The following is a 19,068-nucleotide window of genomic DNA, read 5'->3' as shown; positions in this document are numbered from 1 at the left end:
AAAAGCAAACCACTTGGAAGCATCTATCAGCTGAATCAAAGGGAAATCCCAAGTAAACGGCAAACACTCATTGTTCCTAAAACCATTTACTGAACAACTAGGAAATTTCCAACACTTGAAAATGAAGCACGTGCATAACGTATTATACTCTTCCATTTGAATACTGTGAAACAAAGCAGTTCTCCTATTCTATTTCAACATCATGACTGAAGAATAGATAACATTCAAGTTTTAAGGTATTTGCTATGGGTCATTTAACTAAGTAATAATTTCAGAGGCCTACCTTTATAAGCTACTTCCCAGTGACCTTCTAAAGAGTGATTTCGATTGGTGATGACATACTGATATCCAACCCAGAACCTAAAATAAAAACATTTAAGAATTCTAAGGATACAGGATAAAAATACACCAACAAAATATAAAATCAATTATATAGAACCTTACAATTTCTACATAAAGTTAACTTCTAAAACACTCTGCTGATCTTTTCCTTAACACCTCAGCCAGTATATTGGCAATATAAAAAGAGAAACTACAATTGAGCAATAGTTTTTTCACATCTACAGTGCAGCAATATGTTTTTTATTTCTACCTATAAGCAGCACCTTATTCTGTGGTTAAGGAAGCATTTTAAATTCTTCAGCCTGAAACCGTACAACAGCATCTGAGAGTCACACATTTTATAAACACACATACAACATGTCAGACTGTTCAGGATTACACCATCGAAATCTCAAGAGACAAACAATTACTGAACCCCTGTTGGTGGTTCAGCAGCATGGCACCATGTAAGACAGACCACCACCACCACACACACACACCACCAGATACACCCACACCCCTTGAGCAAATAAAGGAACTACACTTAACAGTTCTCCACAGCTTAGAAAGGTTTCATGTTATTATCTCAGTCTTTTTCAGAACTACTTAATGGAGACAATCTCATAAACAATCTCTGTCCCTTCCTTCCTACTCACCTACGCTGGTCCTTCCTTCCAAATGCTTTTTCTTCCAAGTCCCACTCCTGTGCCAGGATAAACCTTAGCTCCTGGTCTGCAGTGAAGGTGGCAAGGGATCCGTTCACCCGCTGACATGTCTGCACAGCGTCCCAGTAGTTCTCTCCATTTAAATAGACTCTATAACAGCTGGCAGTGCCCTCATAGTGGTGCCATCCTGTTGGGCACTTTCCTAGGAAACATGAAGAATAAAAGGGAAACCATTCCCCCAAAATTAGGATCCTCACTCCACAGAATGCTTTCTAGTCAGTTTATGTCACCTTACTAAGTAATGACTTGGATATGGATACACAACAAGCACTACATATACCTTATCTCACCAGTAAGAGGTACATGCATTACAGATCACAGGGTTACTTTAATTATGCTTTTGATGGAGGAAAATTAGTAAAATACGTTTGAGAAGATGCAACTCCAAGGGATCTTTCACTGCATTATGACAGCATTTAAAGTCTTAAATTAAGACTGGTGATCTACTCTGGAAAATACCTCCCTCCCCATCTTTATAAAACCAATCAATTCAATCAACTTATGTCAAAACAAGCAGCTAGAAGCAGGAGGCAAAAACCAGAGGTGGGCAGTTTTAATGACCATGTTTTTCAGCCAGGTGGTTAGCCCAACTTCTTTCACAAACAATCTCAGCAGTATTCACATCCTTCTGTTCTCACAGGCAATACATAGAGATGACGGGGGTTCTCTGACAACAGTTGCTTTGAAAAACATCACTGCAGAGTGGATCGTTAGGAAGCATTTGAAGGAAAAGAAGGTGCTGTACTGAGCTGCCCTCTGCTCTCTCTCGATTAAGGGAATATGCAACAAAAAGCTTTGAAACTTTTCTGGATGAAACAGACCACAGGCTTTGATGACAGGCATTCTTGAAGGTGATGGGTAACAGAGTAACAAAGACAGACGGGCTATTGAAACTTAAAGCAGACAAGAAATGATTTTAGTATCTGCTTCTGCAATATTCATTTTGCACAACACATAAGAAAGGTACTAAATTCACTAACATAAAAGTTTGTTGCAAGTCTTCAAAAGATGCCCTGTTCACAAGCCTAAGGACTCTTCCAGAAACAGTGATCTTTATCATCAAATAGACATACAAACTTAGATTTGAAGCCTTTTAATTAAGCATACTTCTTCATTCTCCATTTATATTTAAAAAGCAATAGGAGCTTTTAAATTCTACTGCTCACAAGACTCAGATGGGACAACACAGTTTCAATCAGACTGCAGAGCTTCTTAAATATTGCCATATCAACTTCTGAATTGCTTTGTCTTGTACAATCTGATTACCAGAACAGGTTAGATACTGCAATCCATGACAGATCTAAATACCTATTTTAATAACAGCACCTTTGCTAAAATCAATGAAGAGATAAATTTTGACCTTTACTAATGACTTGTCTTTTTCACAAAGATCACCATCTACCAAAGCAGTCATTCCATACTCCAGTGCCTCCACACCACCTTCTCCCCACAGCCTCCTCTTGGCCTGTCTGCACTGTCCCCACAATTAATCAGAGTTCTCTTGCCTTCCCAAACCACCGAGTGATCCCTGGAGCACACAGGGAACAGAAATGAGAGAGAAGGCAGGGGAAAATAAGATGTTCTTAGATCCGAGAAGTTTCAGGGGCAGCAGTCACTAGGAATCATGATCGGTGGGAGGATAGCTGCAAGGTATTTGTAAGATAATGCTGACACTAGGGTGCATGACGATGTAAGCTCATTTCTGTAAGATCACCCTTCAAAACAATGTCAACTAAAAGCAACCAATTTTGTTCTCCACAATCTTTCCCATGAGGATAAAAAAACCCTGTATCCAAGCTTACTTCTAGTGCAAACACGGCTAGATTACAACCCCTGCTGAAGGATGGAACTAGCACTTAATACACCACAATTACAGAGAACTAAGTCCAGAGTTTATAGAAGAAAACTGTCACTACTGTTTCACAAAAATATGATTTACTAGGGAGGAATGTGTATCAGACTGCTAATATGAACTATACAATATAATCGAATATATATGTCCCGTGGAAAACAAACTTAAAAAGCACTGCACAAAACAAATCCTGCTTTAAAAAAGAGAAATATACAAGTGAAAAATTCTATTAATTTCTCCTTGAAAAAGTGGTTTTAAAATAGTAAATTAATTAGTAAGGAGACAGGCCTGATTCCCCAGTCTGCAACTTACTGCTAAATCGGACGGGCTGTGCCACATTGACGGTGTGAAAGCGGGTCGTCTCTCCTCCTCTTCCTCGATTATGCCTGGAGTCGACATTCTCCTTCCCGTGGTAACTTCGCTGGTCCCCTGTCAAGCCTAGGGATAAGAATGACATTTCAGTACATGACATGGAAAGACAGATTTCACTTTACTAAGCTTTTCCTGGGTTTAAATCCCGAAGAAAAATACGATAAACAATATAGGTAACAAAGGACAGCAAAAAAAAAAAAAAGAAAAAGCATAAATCCCTCCAACAACAGCTTGGACATGTTATACAGTACATAACAAAAATGCATATAACTGGAGAGAGCCATGAACAAAGGGACCACTACGAAATTCTGGAAAATTAGGCTAAATGTTTTGTCAGATTTTCAACTGCAGTTGTGCACAGAACTTAAAATCTGTCATTTTGGTTGTTGTAGCAAATGCATCATTCCCAGAGCATTTTACCTGCTTTGGTTTACAGAGCTACTCATTCTCCAGCTGCTTATTTTCTCAGCTGTGTACACAAGTATCTGAGAACTCCTCCAATATATTTTTCAACTTATTTTCTGAGATCTAGGAAAAAAAATGAAACTAGAAAATCTATCTTCAGCCAGAACAACCACCTTTTCCAATTACTCTAGCTCATAATTTCTGGAGAAAAAAAGATTTTTTTTATTTTTTATTTTTTTTTTAAATACCCTAATGTAGCTATCAGGTCTTCCAAATAGGTGAATGTGACAAACCATTAGACTCAAAAACTTGGGACTAACGCAGTGCAGGATAACTTCTGAAAAGATACTAAGCGATCCCACACGCGTACTAGGAATAAATAAGGGCACACGTGTTCAGGTGTAGATGCTGCAGGATGGACCTTAGCCAGCAAAATTAACACTTTTAATTAGAAAGGCTGGAGTGTTAGTGGCAAGAAACCACTAAGAAAGACCAAAATGAACACAAAGAAAGATTAATCTAGAGTCAGGGGTTAACCCTCCAAAAAGAAAAAAAAAAACGCAGGCACTGGAAGTGTCTTTTATTTAATACTACTAGATGTTACTTAAGTTAATACAATTTAACCAGAGCAGAGCTATGCAGACCATTTCTATTTTAAAAACCAGCTTATTTTCACTCAAAGCTGATTAGCTCTATTTACCCTAGCTAAACCAAATAAGCCAGTCATGGACTGAAATAAATGCAGCTACATCATCTTTTTCGGCGAGTTCAATGGTATCTGTTCAAACTCTGTTCAGAACTATGTCAGTGCAATTGCCTCCTTTCAGACTATTCCTAAAAAGCAAGAGGCCCGCAGCAATTTCATGATAATTCAAAACCAGAGTTGGATGCTGCTTGGTTCATTAGCCTAGCAGGAAAGATGCCCAGTCCCACCATCACACAGGCCATGCCTTAAAAAGCAGTTTCACACAGTGAGCAACACACACTATCTGGAGCCCAGACAGCACAGCAGTTTTGCCTTCATCTGGCTCCAGCATACTGAGTTTGCCCTGGGTTAATGGGATAAGCAGGGGATATTTAATTATCACATTACCCCAGGAATTACATGTCTGCAGAGATCACCCATTAAGAAATGGCTATACATAATACACTCACACGGTCTTACAGCAATACAGTATTCAGTATTAGAATACATTATTTATCAGAAGAAGTTTTTCCAGAAAATCAGTTACTGCATGTTCCAAAGCCCACAAAATAGCAAAATAGTTTGACAACGAAGATCACTGCCTGCTTGCATTACTTGAAAAGGCCAATCTATTTTTACTTTTAGAATTTGACTGTTGTTAATCCTGAAAGTTCAGTAGCAGTATTCATGCTACAATCTTCAGTGTGACACTTAACATAGAACACTTGATCAAAGATGAACTAAGCTCTGCATGGGAAGCTCCATTTTCTTCCACAGCATTAAATGGTAACTTTAAATCTAAAGGACCAGTAAGCATTGAACATGAAAACGATTACTCACCTCGCAGAAGTCTGCAGAGCAGATGCAGCACCATATGGCTGCCCCTCCAAGGCTAAACAGAACGCCTACAAGTACTTAACAATTTAACTCCCCCAGGAATAAAATAGAAGTTCACAGGTTTTGATATGCAAGGTTAAGAAAGGGTTACCTTGGATAGATTCTCTTAATTTAAGATGTTATCCCAGATGCTCTGATATAACCGCACAGATCAAAGTGAGTTTTTGGTCATCGCCCAGGACACAGGACATTTGTTCCCTTGACAAGATTTGCTTGCACAACCTACCAGGGCCACCCGGCAGACCCAGAGAGGGAAAGCAGCCATCTCGAGTAAGTTATCCCTTAAGCCCTACATTGTCACTTGCTTCATGAACTGGAGCCGTTCAAACACAAAATTGCTTCTATTTGAATTACATCTTCTGTTCAAATAAAGATTACTTTTTTTTTTTCTGGGGCAAAGAGGAGAGAAGATGCTAAACAAGCCTTGATTGCAGTGAAAAGCAGCTGTAGATTCCAGTGGCAAAGGTATATTTCAGAGTATTTTTCTACTGTACTGTTTCAATATGCTGCAGAAGAATTTTCTATATACTTTGCCCTTCTTGATCCCTTTATGAGAGAATTTTATCTTTAAAAAGAAATGAACAGTGTCAAGTATTAAGCTTTGGGATATCAATCTAGATCAGAAGTTCATCATCTGAGCACCTTAGAGCATTTCAATAAAGAAAACCAAACAATTTCAGGGCTGGTGTGCACACAATATGCTGAAGCTATCTGTCTGGGGAAAATGAGCTCTTTTCCAAAGCCTTCATTATCGAGATATTACAGTCACAAGCAATAAGAGAAATATCTTTGCTAGCCAGGATAGTTCTAGGTCCTCTTTGACTCCATACCAGTACGTCAGATAAGGACTTTGTTTGTTAGTTGTTGGAGGCAGTGGAAAAATAGGTTCACGGAGAGATCTGTACAGTACAATTCCCTGTACAACCCACCCCCATATCAAGGTAGACTTGAACACCCACGTTTTCCAAATGGATAAAATCAGAATTAGTATTCCTCTAATCACTTGCAGATTATAAACAGTTACTAATTCACTCAAATATGATTACAGTTCAAATAATACCACTACACACCAGGAAAGTTGCCCAACACTTCTGAGTAAAACTGTATTTTCAGTTGTTTAAAACTTCGAACTCCTGATTCAGAAAGGAAAGTTTACCATGATGGACAACAACTACCATAGTTACATTGGTAATCTTTCAGACTTAAATCAAAACAGCTCAATTTTATTTTCAGAATAAAATGAAAAATGAAGAAACTGAGAAGAGTTTTGCCCACACTATTAATTACCACTCTGTAGCAAGTGCCATGGCTTCCAAATGCAAAACACAGCCTTGAAATCCAGCAGAAAATTTTTGCTCCCATGTGTATAGTTGGACTGTTCCTTTTAAGGACAGAGGGGAAAAGGAAGGAGACAAATGCAGTCATTCAAAATAAACAGGAGTTTGTCCATTATCCACAGGGGCTGGAAAGAATTCAGTTAAGTTCTCCACAGTCCTTCACTGTGTTCATCCATAGAGATCCCTCTGCATCCTGTGCGTGCAGGGTCACCGACTCTGCTTTCTTTACACTTTATGCCTTGTTTGCAGAAGCCAAGCACACAAGGAGAGCAGAAAGCTCCTTTTTTGTCCCCTCGGTGCCTCTTGCATTCAGCCCAAGAAAAAGGAAACAAAAATGCAAGGAGCACACACAGAACGTGAGCCGAGACCAAACAGAGCAGAGCTGGCAGCAGCCAGGACGGGACCAGGCTGGAACATACGCTTGCTGGAGAGCACTGCGTGGGGGGACAAATGCAACAGTGAATGGAAAACACTGTCTGGATAAGCTAGGAGTGAAATTGCCATCTGCCACACATCCCAAAGTCTGCTTTTTGCCCAATAGGGAGCAAAGCTAAAAGAATGACTGCTAGGACCTTCAGCTAATGTGAAGAGGTCTGTATAGGGTGAGGACTCCTATGGGAGGGAACACTGGGCTTAGGGCACTTGCGGTGGTTTCCAGAGCTATTGTGTCCCTGCAGACAAGTCACTCAAGTCCAGCACTTCCTAAGGTCAGATGTACTATTGAGACTTGCCTGGCTGCACAAGCGCTGAGATGCTGCACCTGCCACTGAATTCAGCAGGAACCAAGGTTGTTATGTAGAACATGCTACCTAACACGGAGCCCTTAGACTAGTCACATCTCCTGTAAACTTCGGATTGAACATTCAAAGCATAACAACCTCAAAGCTTTGCATTTCCATCTCTGAAGTGGAAATACTACCAGCTCTCTCCACTCAAAATGGCCTCCAAATAAAATCATTTGCATGGCAAGGCCTTGCAATTTCTTATTTGTTCCAAGATCTGAGTTGCTTCCCTTTAAACACAGATTCTCAAAATTTGCATATGAAAGCTGCTTTGTTCCCCAGGACATTTCAATAGCCTAGTTAACAAAAAATTTTCTCTTTCCTTTTTTCCATCAAGTATGGTGGGAAGAATAATACTGTAATATCATTTAAATATATCTCCAATAATGGATGGTCTTCTCGCACTTTTGTCCTTCTTTTAGGCAAACAAATTGAAGAAGTTTGGCCCCAGAATTTTTGCAAATAAAACCCTATCGGGCTGACGTTATCTCAACATAATATCAATCAGCAACTAACTCAAGCTACATGCCATGCCAGTTCACTGTTTCCACAGAAATAAGAACAATCAGAGCTCCAAGTTCCCATTGGTTGCTAGTAATTTTTACAGTGTTATTCAGATCAAGACAAGAGTACAAGACAAATCTTACGAGGGTAGATCACATTTCTTGGAAGCCTTTCTCTCTTATACCTACATAGACAGGAAGTTTGAGGCTCATTGTCTAGCACATTACCTACCAAAAGCCTGAGAAGGGTTTAATTGAATCTGGCAGTTTGGGAGGTGAGAGAACTTGAGAATTAAATGAACTTGTGCCTGAAGATTTATAAAATATAACTTACATGTTCCCCAAAAGGAGCAGTTCTTCTCAGATCATGCTTTAAATTGTCAATTGTGTTATGCTTAGAAACAAATGTCAACCAAGAACAGCATCCTGCTGTGCACTATTCAAAATAACAGACTGCCCTGACAGTAAAGAGCTTATAACTTAAGCACAAAAAAATAGGATAAAAGGCTGCATCACATGAGATCAGTAAGGGTTCAGAAGTACAGAAGAGATGAGGGACTCTATCATTATTGTTTAGCTTAAAAATGAGATGTGCTAATAAGAACATAAATCTCTAACCATTTTAAAGAAAACAGACTGCAAATCTCCGCTTACAGAACTTCATAATATACGAGCAAACACTAAATTAAGGAAGGAAATGGCAGGCTAATCAACGGAAATACTATTCTCAATGCATGATTAAGCAAAGCAAGGATACTGACAAGAAGAATGGGACTGAAACCATTTTAGAAGGGATATTAAAGCTTCTAAGCCCATGAGGCAAATAGACAAGTGAATGATAAAGATATTTAGTGAAGGAGAAAATATTTTATCAACCACCTAAAGTGGTATCTTCTCCCTCCACCTGAAACTTCTGCCAGTACCGACTCTCCTAAAGCAGAGGAGAAAAAGTTATAATCCAATCTGGAAGCTTCTAAGAGAGAAATAAAAGGAAAGGGTAAAAGGCAAGAACAAGAGATGGGGTGAAGCAGGTGAACCGTTGGGAGAACAAGACCTCACAGCCACTGCACATCAAGCCAACTGCTCTTGGCAAAAATGAAACGCAGAAAGCAGTTTGTGAGCACTGTCAACCAGCACGCCAGCTGCTGCTTTACCAGGTACTGGCCATGCCTTCAGCTGACTCCATGCAGCCCTTTCAGATCCAAGAATGATAAAGCATGTACATGCTGGGGTAAGGGACCTGCAAGACTCTGTATTTCTTCCTAATACTGTGTCTTGGGAGTTCCTTAAGAATAGTATTCGAGAAGACATTGCTCAAGAGCAGCATTCACAGTTGCACAAGATTGCATTCAATTTTTGTATGCTAACAAGAGTCAGCAGTAAAAAGGCCTACCTTCGACCTTCTCTTCATCTATCTGACAATCACGGATGCAGATCCCCCTAGTATTTGTATGACCACTGGGAACAGCAGAGGGGATAGCACTTTACACACTAAGGCTGGAATTGAAAGGAATTCAAGGCTTAATGGAAAATGGTCATTCTGAAAATAGACAATACAAACGGAAAACAACTGGGCTAACACTAACTTCTGAATACAAACTTCTTCAGACTGTCAATGAATGAATGAGCTTCCTAATTGTATGTGTAGGGAAGGAGGGGAAACACTGAAAGAAATGGTCCCAATTAGTTTTGGGAGGGGGAGGAGCAGACAGGATTCTTATACTTAGGATAACACATGATTAGACTAATTTAGTAATAAATGATTCCCTCTACTTAAATAAGAATTTTGTTCTAACATGAATGAGAGCAGGAACATAAAGGTGAACTAAGCAAACAGTGGCAAGTAAGTTACAATGGTTTTGTATTAAACCTTTGAAAACAGCAATAGAGGAAAGTAGTCATTGAAACACATCACCATGAACACCACAACCTAATTCACTGCCATTGATCTTTCTCATGCTGCTCGTACTGGAGCGTGCCATTAGCTCAAAGGCTGAAACACAAGTTTCCCAGCCAGATTCACAGCCCTTTCTTAAAGGCTTTCTCTTGATGCTTCAAAAAGACTTCATCCCTTTAAATTAAAGGATGTTTTAATTACCTAAGTTTCACAAGTCCAGGTGGCTTCACTAGTTCTGCCTTTATTGAAATTAGGAACTTTTAATTAAGTATTTAACTGAATCATTTCATGATTACTCATCTAAATCTAAAGGTATTTGCTAAATGCAAAGCTGCATCACTTCTTGTTAGTTCAGTAACCAAAGAAAGTTATCACTCCTGAGTATGACTAAGTCCATTATTTCTCCAGTTGATATCTGAGAAGTTAGTCTTTCCTCTGACTTTTCACAGATGTATTACTTTTCCCAGCATAAAAACCCTTATCCTTATGCACACATTGATGATCTACATTAAGCTCCCAGCAAAACTTCACAACTGTACTTTTCCAATGTGTTTTGTTCTTAACAGATTTACTACATATCAATTTGTCCTTATTCTTGACAGTTCTAAATAACTCATGCCTTTCGATATCTGTTTCAGGCCACTATGCTATCTCACCAGACTTCTGCTACAGGTACAATACAGTTTTACATCCTATACCAGTAGTTCTCGTTCCTCTGGTTTGCTGGCTACACTCCTTGCCTTACTGTGCAAATATCCCAGTTCTTCCCAAATGCCCCACCCAGCTTTCTAGCCCCGAGTACAGCCCTTTCACCAATTATTTATCCAATTACTCTTGTCATCAGCAGGAGTACTTTCCTTCTCTATGCTGTCCATTTTCCCCTTTCATACTATTTGTATGTTACTCTCCCCTTCCTGTGGCATGGAGATGAAAGAAGTCTCTCCCACTCATCTCCTATTTCCTAATTTGAAGTTGTTCTCATCATGGCAGGTCAGGCAGTCCTGTGAACACTATACTCCAACATACAGTCAAGCAGAGCCTATTTGTTGAGAAATATTCCTTTTACAAAACCCTTTTCCTTGCCAAACCTTCTTCAAAATTCCAAATATTCTTCAAAACTCCAACCCTTGAGACACTATCATCCTATTGCCGCTTTTCTCCCTTCCATAATAAGGTATTCTGTGGAACACTGCATTAATAGCATCTCCATGCAAAATTAAATGGTTGACTGGCATACTACGCACCAGAAGATGAAAACACTGTTTTCAACTAAGGATTCTAAATGTTTTAATATTCCCACAAGGCAACACTTCAGCACTTTTCAAGTAATTCAGAATATTAATGTGACTCCACTTTACCTATCTACTAATTTTCATTGATCTCCAGAACTTTTAGCTCCTTGTCCTTCACATCTGATAAAAAATAGCTAAAAAGGAAAATGAGTAACAGCACAACTATGAAAGCTTCATTTCTTCAAGATATCCACACAGCAAATTAACAGTAAGTTATTTCAAAGGTATAGCTTAATTTGAATGTTCAGAAGAAAGTAACAAGTTTTTTGTTTTTTTTTAAAATGGCTGTATACACAGAGACTAGCTGAAAGACTTCTAAACAGAGCATTGAATACATTTTTATTTTGTATAGAGCACAGTTTCAAAGATCAAGCGTTAGACTAACTTTTCTAATTCCACTCAAAAATATGAATATTTAGAAGCGCTTGTTCCTGTAAAACACTTGAGTTACTATTTTGTAGCATTCTGCAACTAAAATAACTCAAAATTATGGACTGAATGCTGTCATGACACTATTGTGAAATTCACATGACTCTACCAAGCAGCTTAATGGCAAAGAACTTCTGAAAACAGCTCGAGTGCTGTTCAGTCACATCAAAAAGATATAAATTCAGAATTATGGAACAATAAATTCTGATTCATGCTTTCAGATTGCTGCTTCACTGTCCTCAGCAAAAAAATACATATCCCTTCCTCATATTAGAACACTTGGTAGGGATAAACTGCACTGGTCAATTTTTCAAGACCACAAATGAAAGTGCTGAAATTTGTGAATCTGTGTTCAGAAAATCCTTTAAGACAGCTCAGTATGCACGAGTTTAACCGAGAACCATTGCTTAGTGATAAGCTCCTGAACGCTTGCGTGACCGCATGAGTTTAGTAAAAGCAAATATGGCAGGTTGCCTGGCAGATCAAGGTTCTCTACACGTGCATGAAACATAACCAGCACAGGAGCTAAGGAACAAGCTCTCTACCTAGTCCAAGCGTATCACACACATGCCTGAGTGATAGTTCATACAACTAAACAGTAATTCAGAATGTAACTGCAGACCTAGATGCCATTCTGTTTTAACTGCAGCATCATTTTTCTGACATAGGTGCCTTCCTAGGCTACAAATTCTCCTCACCTCCAGAACACCTATTCAGACTGCAAGAAGAGAAATTTAGTTCAAGACAAGAAAAACTGCTTGTACCATTAGCCACAGAAGTAAAGAGATGCCAATTCAAACCTTAGAAATAAGAGGTACAAACCTACCAAACTTCCCTTTCAAATAAAAATAAGGAAATCATATTACAAATAGAACTCAAAGTATTAAGACAAAGCAATCCGACTTTCAGAGATGAATGTTCTTCTCAGCTTTACCTACCTGGGCAATCAACTTCATCGCTCTCGTCCTCACAGGTAGGCCATCCATCACACTGCCAGTTTGAAGGGATGCACTGGATGGTACCACTCCGACAAGCAAACTGCCCTGGGATGCAGCGAAGCTCTAGGAAACAAGCAGAAAGTTCTGTTTTGTTTGAGGTACTATTTATGCTCTTAAGTCCACACATACTAATTGCCCCTCACAGTATATTCCTGAGAATTAATAGGAAAAAAAAAATTTGGATAACTCAGTCTAACATCACCTTAGTTTCATACCACTTCCATGTTTTAGACAGAACATTTATGACTTTAATAGACAGGAGATCTTGCTTCCTGCCTAGAATACTACCAGACATAGTAAAAGCTTCCTGATAAAAATATCACATATCTATATGGCAGATTTTTGCTTGATGAGGTCTCATCCACTTCAGTTTTCCTAGTGTACTAGGATGCTAGTATTCATATCTCTCCACTGTAGCCTTTATGCCTAAACTAACTTAATCTAGGAAGAATATGGACATAATTTAGTGGTAGAGTTTCCAACTTAGGGACTATTACTATGAATACATGTTGATAGTGTCAGAACGAAACACTTCTGAAGCTTCAAGCACAGATTTGCAAAGCCAACTCCAAAAAATAGCACCATAGTCAGCTTTATTTCTGCTCCTTTTACATATTTGAAAACACAGTAGTGTCTTTAATGCAAGAGGAGGGAAAATCTTCACATGAAAAGTGTTCCAATGTCTAATTCTAGGTTGGAAAGAAGAGAACTACAGGATCCTAAAGCAGCTATCATCATTATGTTACCTATTTTACTCTTTGCGGGGCATAGAAGATGACTTGCTCACTTTCCTCACAAGCAAAGTTTAAAAATATACACACGCACACGGTGGATGTTTTTCCAAATAGGATCTAGGTGATGCAATAAATTCAGAACATTATTTCCATTACAAGCAGCATGTATGCCAGGACCTACATTTGCAGTTTTCCAGCTTAGAGACCCTTTTGTAAAATTATTTCTTAAATTATTTCCTGATTCATGAGCCCACCTTCATTCTCTAGTTCTTCATACAATTCCTCCACACAAGCATATTCTTTGAAAGAAATTGTCAATACCTGCAAACATGTAGTACCTGCTTCTACAAGGGAACTGCCTACTTTCTGTCATTACACTGTCAGACCAAATTAGCATCATAAAAAGTACAATGTTTCAAAGCTCTTCTATCAGTTCCATCTATCAAATGCCACAACCTAATAATTCATTTGCAATTTCAGTATTCCTCAAAATACTTAGCAGAGGAAATCTGCCAACACAAATATGCTGAACAACTTTAAGCTAATTTAGAGATTACAGGTTATCTGCCTGCAAGTCACCATTAGCATTAATAGTCTCACTTTTGCCTCAGACCATCATCATTCATCTTTCTTGGGACACTGGATGTCAATTTTCCACTCAATGTTTTTGAACAGTTTAACATGTTTTATTCTCATAGCTTGAGTGGGATTATTGTACTTCAATATCTACAGTTTTTTTTTTTTTTTTTTGAAAAAACAATGTTGAAAAAATTGTTTTACAGTAAACATACCCATCCCTGATTTTGAAAGACAAAGGTAACTGGATTGCTCTTTATATATTCTAAGAAAAACATATCTGAAAGAAAATTTAAAATACAGGTAGGTACTCTCTCATCCACCATTTACAACTTTAATTAAAATTTCCTCTTTTAACCGTTTGAAATACTTGTCTAAACTAAAAGCAAATCAAGACAAAGGTTATGTTTAAGTGTTTGGACACTATGGCCACGCTTGAACAAGCAGAGTAAATCCAGCCATCATCCATTCCCAAAGAACGAGCACTCAGCACTGGCTGAGTTTTCCAAAGATGATTTTGGTAGCAGACCAAAATCTATGTCTCTTGCTAATACATTCCCACATCAAAACAAAAATGAGCAGTGCAAGTTTCTCTTCAACACATAGACCTGTTCTTCTTGAAAAATAAAAGCAGGCATATCCTCTTAACACACCACCTGCTCACAACAAACACTCGGAACAAACATTCGGGTCACAAAATAGCTGAGAACTCGAGCAGACCTGCTAGACTACTACTACTGACAGCAACGTAACTTACAGCTAGACAAGAGAATTTTCATCCGCTTACAGAGCTTTTCTTAGTCTGTATATAGTTAACAACTAAAGAGCACAGTAAAAATATAAAGAAGTCTTTAACAGCTTGGGTCATAATGCAGAAAAAAAAAGAACCAAAGCATTTCATTTTGCCCAAAGAGGGGGGGAAAAAAAAAGCTGCAACTAGGGGAATAAAACATTAAGCTTCATTTACCCAATGTAGCAAGAGAGAAAATTAAAGAAAAATGTGCTCTAAGTTAGAAGAAATACAACTCATGCTGAAATTCAAACTATTCGAGTGTTAAGTTCATTGAAAAGCCTTACCTTCAGAATAAACATTGCAGATCATTTTACCATTTTGATGCAATATCAGCACAGAGTGCAAGGTTTCTTAAAATCTTCTTATTGCCATTTCAGATATGGAAGTTACACTGGAGGTTGTGGTAGTGAATTGGTAATAATATATATAGAAATACTCTAATCTGCCCACTATAGATTTCCATTATACTTGGCTGCAGTCATGATAAAAATCAGCTAAAAGTTCAACACTTTGAATAAACTCTTGATTTTTTTTATTGCTTGGTTTTGAGGGAAGCCACACATGAAACTGGTGAAGGAAACTGTTCTACAGCCTTGTGTTTCACACAGAAGCATTAAGACATGAAGTGCATGGGAAAAATTGTAAAGAGTATTTTTGGTCTTCCTACACTTCAGTACATACTATTATTATGTTATTTGCAATTACATTACATACTAACTGGTGCAAATAAAAGGATGGCCCCCATAATAATACTAGAGGAATTTAAAATGGCAATTATACTTCGGTGTCATTACTTCCTGTGTTACAGACACTCCTCGAGAAAGAATGTGTGTGCATGAAAAAGCACAAAACATTTTTAAACATCACTCAGAATAACCAACTGATTTTTTTCCCCAATGGAAACAATGCTATGTCTCATGAACTAGTTATTTCAAAAGGGAAAAAAAAAAAAAAAAGGAAGTGCTATTTCATTTTACTGTTGAGAAAAAAAGAAGTGTCACTGGAAGAAATGTTGCAAAACGAACGTCTCCATACATTGGAAACACTGCCAGTAACACTTCTGCAACCGTGCTAACCCTGAGCCAACAGGGCTGTGTACTACAGAACTACTTATTCCATTCACCTTCCCGGGGGAGATTCACCCTCCTTGCTTTGCGTGTTCTCTTCGCTGCATGTTCTGGTTCAGCACGAACTCAGCAGGACGCGAACCGCAGCGACAACGGAACCACGGCGACAACAGAACCACCTCCCTCACACTTTCACTCACCAAACAGGTTCAGTCCTGACATATCCAGTGACCTGCTTTCCAGTTTAACTTTTAGACTGGCTCCCTCCAAAAGCCTCTTTCCAGAGGGAGGACAGTTCTCCACTGCCCCTCCTGCAGAAGGGCCCCAGGAGGCCAGTGCTCCGGTGAGGGCTCAGCACCATGGCCAGCACCAGGGACACGTCACGGTCCGCAAAGGAAAACCAACTCGCCCAAGACTTCCAGGGCTTGCAAACAGAGCAGCAGACACACCACTGCCACACTGCCTTACCCAAAGTATCCCCAGCCCACACTGTGCACTGGGAGAAGGAGAAAAGCATTTTAAACCATCATCGCTTTGTACTATAGTGCAGCTGAAGTTACAAAAGATTGAAGTTCAAGTGTCTGAGAGGGTGAAAACTCTTAGAGCAGTTGGGATATTATTACAGTCTCTTCACTTTGCAGTCTTGAGGCACTTCTAAAATGATTACCCTCAAAAAGCTTGCCAAGTATTGCATCCTCTTGATGCATCTTCAGAGGTTAAAATACAGAAAAAAATAAAAACTAAATATTTTGCCACAGGCTATATACAAAATAACCCTAGGTGCATAAATCACCTGTCCTAACTCTCAGTTCCTTGCTTTCCCTACAAGGGCGTATTTCTTAATTAAATCCTAGGGAAATTCCCAGTTCAGCAGAACACATTTACTTCCATGAACATCTGTCTTCTGGAAATATCAGTGATTAACCATGCTGTATTAACAGGACAAGCAACAATTTGTTAGGAATCCCAAATTGGCCAAAGGGAGAAAGAAACAAAGAATTATTTAAGGGAATATAAAAGAGGGACAGTGAAATACAGATTCTGAAATACAGATTCAGATTTTTTTTTTAATTGGATTGATACATAGCCCAATATTAAATTTACCATCAATTGAAGGCCAAGAAAACCAATATCAATTCATTGGGACAAATTATCAGATAATATAATCTGTCCACACAAGACACTCACCTGAAAGAAGTCTTGCCAAAGCTAGCTGTGGACCTGTAATTTGAAATTTAAAAGAAAACTTACAAAACAGTTGGACACTTTAACACCAAAAGTAAAGGCAAGATAAATTTAAACAGTGTTTAACAACACTGTTAAACAATTTAAGCAATAATTTAAACAGTGTCATATAAATAGGAAGTTTCCATCTACTTTAACTGCCACATATTATTTCCCCAATTTAACATAAAATAGAGAAGATTTTGAAAAATATAAAATCTAGGTTTTACATAAGAGAGATGCTGTGACTTTGTAACTGAAAAGATTTTTTCATTTGGAAGAACATATCCAATACATGAATTTGCTTTTCACCAAATACAGCAAATCTCACTCTAGGGCTTTCGATGTCAGAGCAAGACTGTCATGGCCACATGAGACAAAGTGTTGATTTAATGTAAGTTCATCTTGCTAGTTCCGAATTTTCTGAAAGAATTAGATGAGTTAGCTTTGAAACAGCAAGCTTCAGATCAAATCAGATAGTCTGTCCACATTAATTGTGAGCCAGATTAGCTACAATTTGACCTCCCAAAGCCAGTGAGAGATAACATGCTCCAGCACATTTAACAAACACAATTGTGCAGATCTAGTAATAATAAATGGACTAAGGTCCTCATGCTAGTTGCTTGAGGATGAAGGAGAATATCTGCTTCCTGGTAGAAGATATTTTCTGGTACACTGGGATTACACAGATTTTCTCAGTGTCAGAATAGCCAGTTTCAGTCCTGCAAGCAGGATGGACACATTTACTGAACGCCAGAAACAGCACCTGAATTACTGAGCAGAATCACTGTCCTGACCCACACAGATCTGTGCCAGCTCCCAGCACAGAGCTAAGAGAAGCAGACAGGGCAGAAATAGGTCAAAATGAGATGGGCAAGAGAAACCCATCAAACACTAAAAAATTCTACCAATCTACAGAAGCCAAGTACCTATGGAACTGAAAGAAGCACCTTTCTGGTCTACAAGTACTGCTTAGCCATCAAAACACTTCTCAGACAAGCTGGCAGGTGAATTAGAATCCTTTGAAATAGTCTTCCCAGGACTATTTATCTTTCTTCAATTCAAGACTGAGATATAAAAAATACTTCACTCCAGATGCCAAATAGAAATGCCAGAGGCCTTGTCACAGGTATATATAAGCATCTCCTATAAAACAGTAGGTCAACACACAAAGTTCACAGTTTTCAAAAATCTAAAATCCAGCCTTACATTTCCAAGAGGTTGAAGTTTAGCATCTACAGCAGCCAGTTTAAACAAACAAACACCCACAAACCTACTTTCCTACTTTTGAAAAATCCTGCTTTTGAAACGTACCACTAGCGGTACACAAATTCAATACTCTATCACTTCACAGTTTCAGAGGTTGGTAAATGCATGAACCAGTAAAACCGGAGAGCTACAGCTCTAAACTAAAGCAATATTTGCTTTAGAAGGCCCACAGGCCTTGGTTCAGCAGAACAGTTTGACAGAAAGATCAAATCAAGTGACTGCTACCACTGACTGGGAAGGCTTATGTTGTTCTAGCTGTAATGAGATCATTTCTCTTTATCAACAGTCAGCAAAGTCTAATGCACTAACATAACCTTTATTAATAAAGAAAAACAAAAGACAGAAATGCTTCCTGCTTCTCATCTGACAAGTTATTCATTACACCAAACCAGATGAATCAATCTATAAGAATCAATTTATTCTGTTCACATTTGAAGAGACAATTGTTACCAAAAGCTAAGAAAGCATCAACAAAAGAGTGCTTAGGCTGGTAACTCGTCCTATTCAGATTTTCTTCAACTTGTTCAACGGGTCTTTCTTATATTTTATAATAGTAAACTTACATATTTAAAGTAATATGTTGACATCTTCAGCGATGTATCATTTCACATTTCCATAGATTTAAGAAAAAAATCTATTAAAATTAAAATTTATTTTTTTCTTAAATAATGCTACTCACTCCTTTTATTTTGATGCAGGTGAAATTTGAGCTGGAATAAGTCTTAGATTCTTCAGTAAGAAATCTAACTCCTTTAGTATTTATCCCTTGGATATTTCAGTTAGCAACAGTGCTTAGCAAATAAGTCCCTCTAACAAACATCACAGACCTAAGAAAACACTGACCAACATCATCACAAAAACATACACCTTGTTATCCAATATTTATACCTAAGCAGCATAACAGAAGCAA

At 38.3% G+C, this 19,068-nt stretch overlaps 1 protein-coding gene across 4 annotated transcripts in view; it reads right to left on the bottom strand.

The window, feature by feature from the left end:
* DGCR2 (DiGeorge syndrome critical region gene 2) overlaps positions 1–19,068 on the bottom strand; it is a 40,704-nt gene that overhangs the window by 9,795 nt on the left and 11,841 nt on the right. The window contains exons 2-6 of one of the 4 annotated variants that reach the window (XM_088532344.1): positions 16,854–16,886; positions 12,436–12,558; positions 3,211–3,336; positions 978–1,197; positions 284–360 (exon numbers count right to left, since the gene is read on the bottom strand). In XM_088532344.1, the coding sequence (XP_088388470.1) occupies positions 284–360; positions 978–1,197; positions 3,211–3,336; positions 12,436–12,558; positions 16,854–16,886 (579 nt within the window). The remainder of the gene's footprint in view (positions 1–283; positions 361–977; positions 1,198–3,210; positions 3,337–12,435; positions 12,559–16,853; positions 16,887–19,068) is intronic. The other 3 variants (XM_088532345.1, XM_088532346.1, XM_088532347.1) reach the window with 3 other exon arrangements.

The sequence above is a fragment of the Tinamus guttatus genome, unplaced genomic scaffold (genome assembly GCF_059628265.1).
Source record: "Tinamus guttatus ecotype Peru unplaced genomic scaffold, ASM5962826v1 Tinamus_guttatus_pri_ptg000459l, whole genome shotgun sequence".
Classification (NCBI taxonomy): Eukaryota; Metazoa; Chordata; class Aves; order Tinamiformes; family Tinamidae; genus Tinamus; species Tinamus guttatus.
This window is presented reverse-complemented; position numbering and strand designations above follow the sequence as displayed.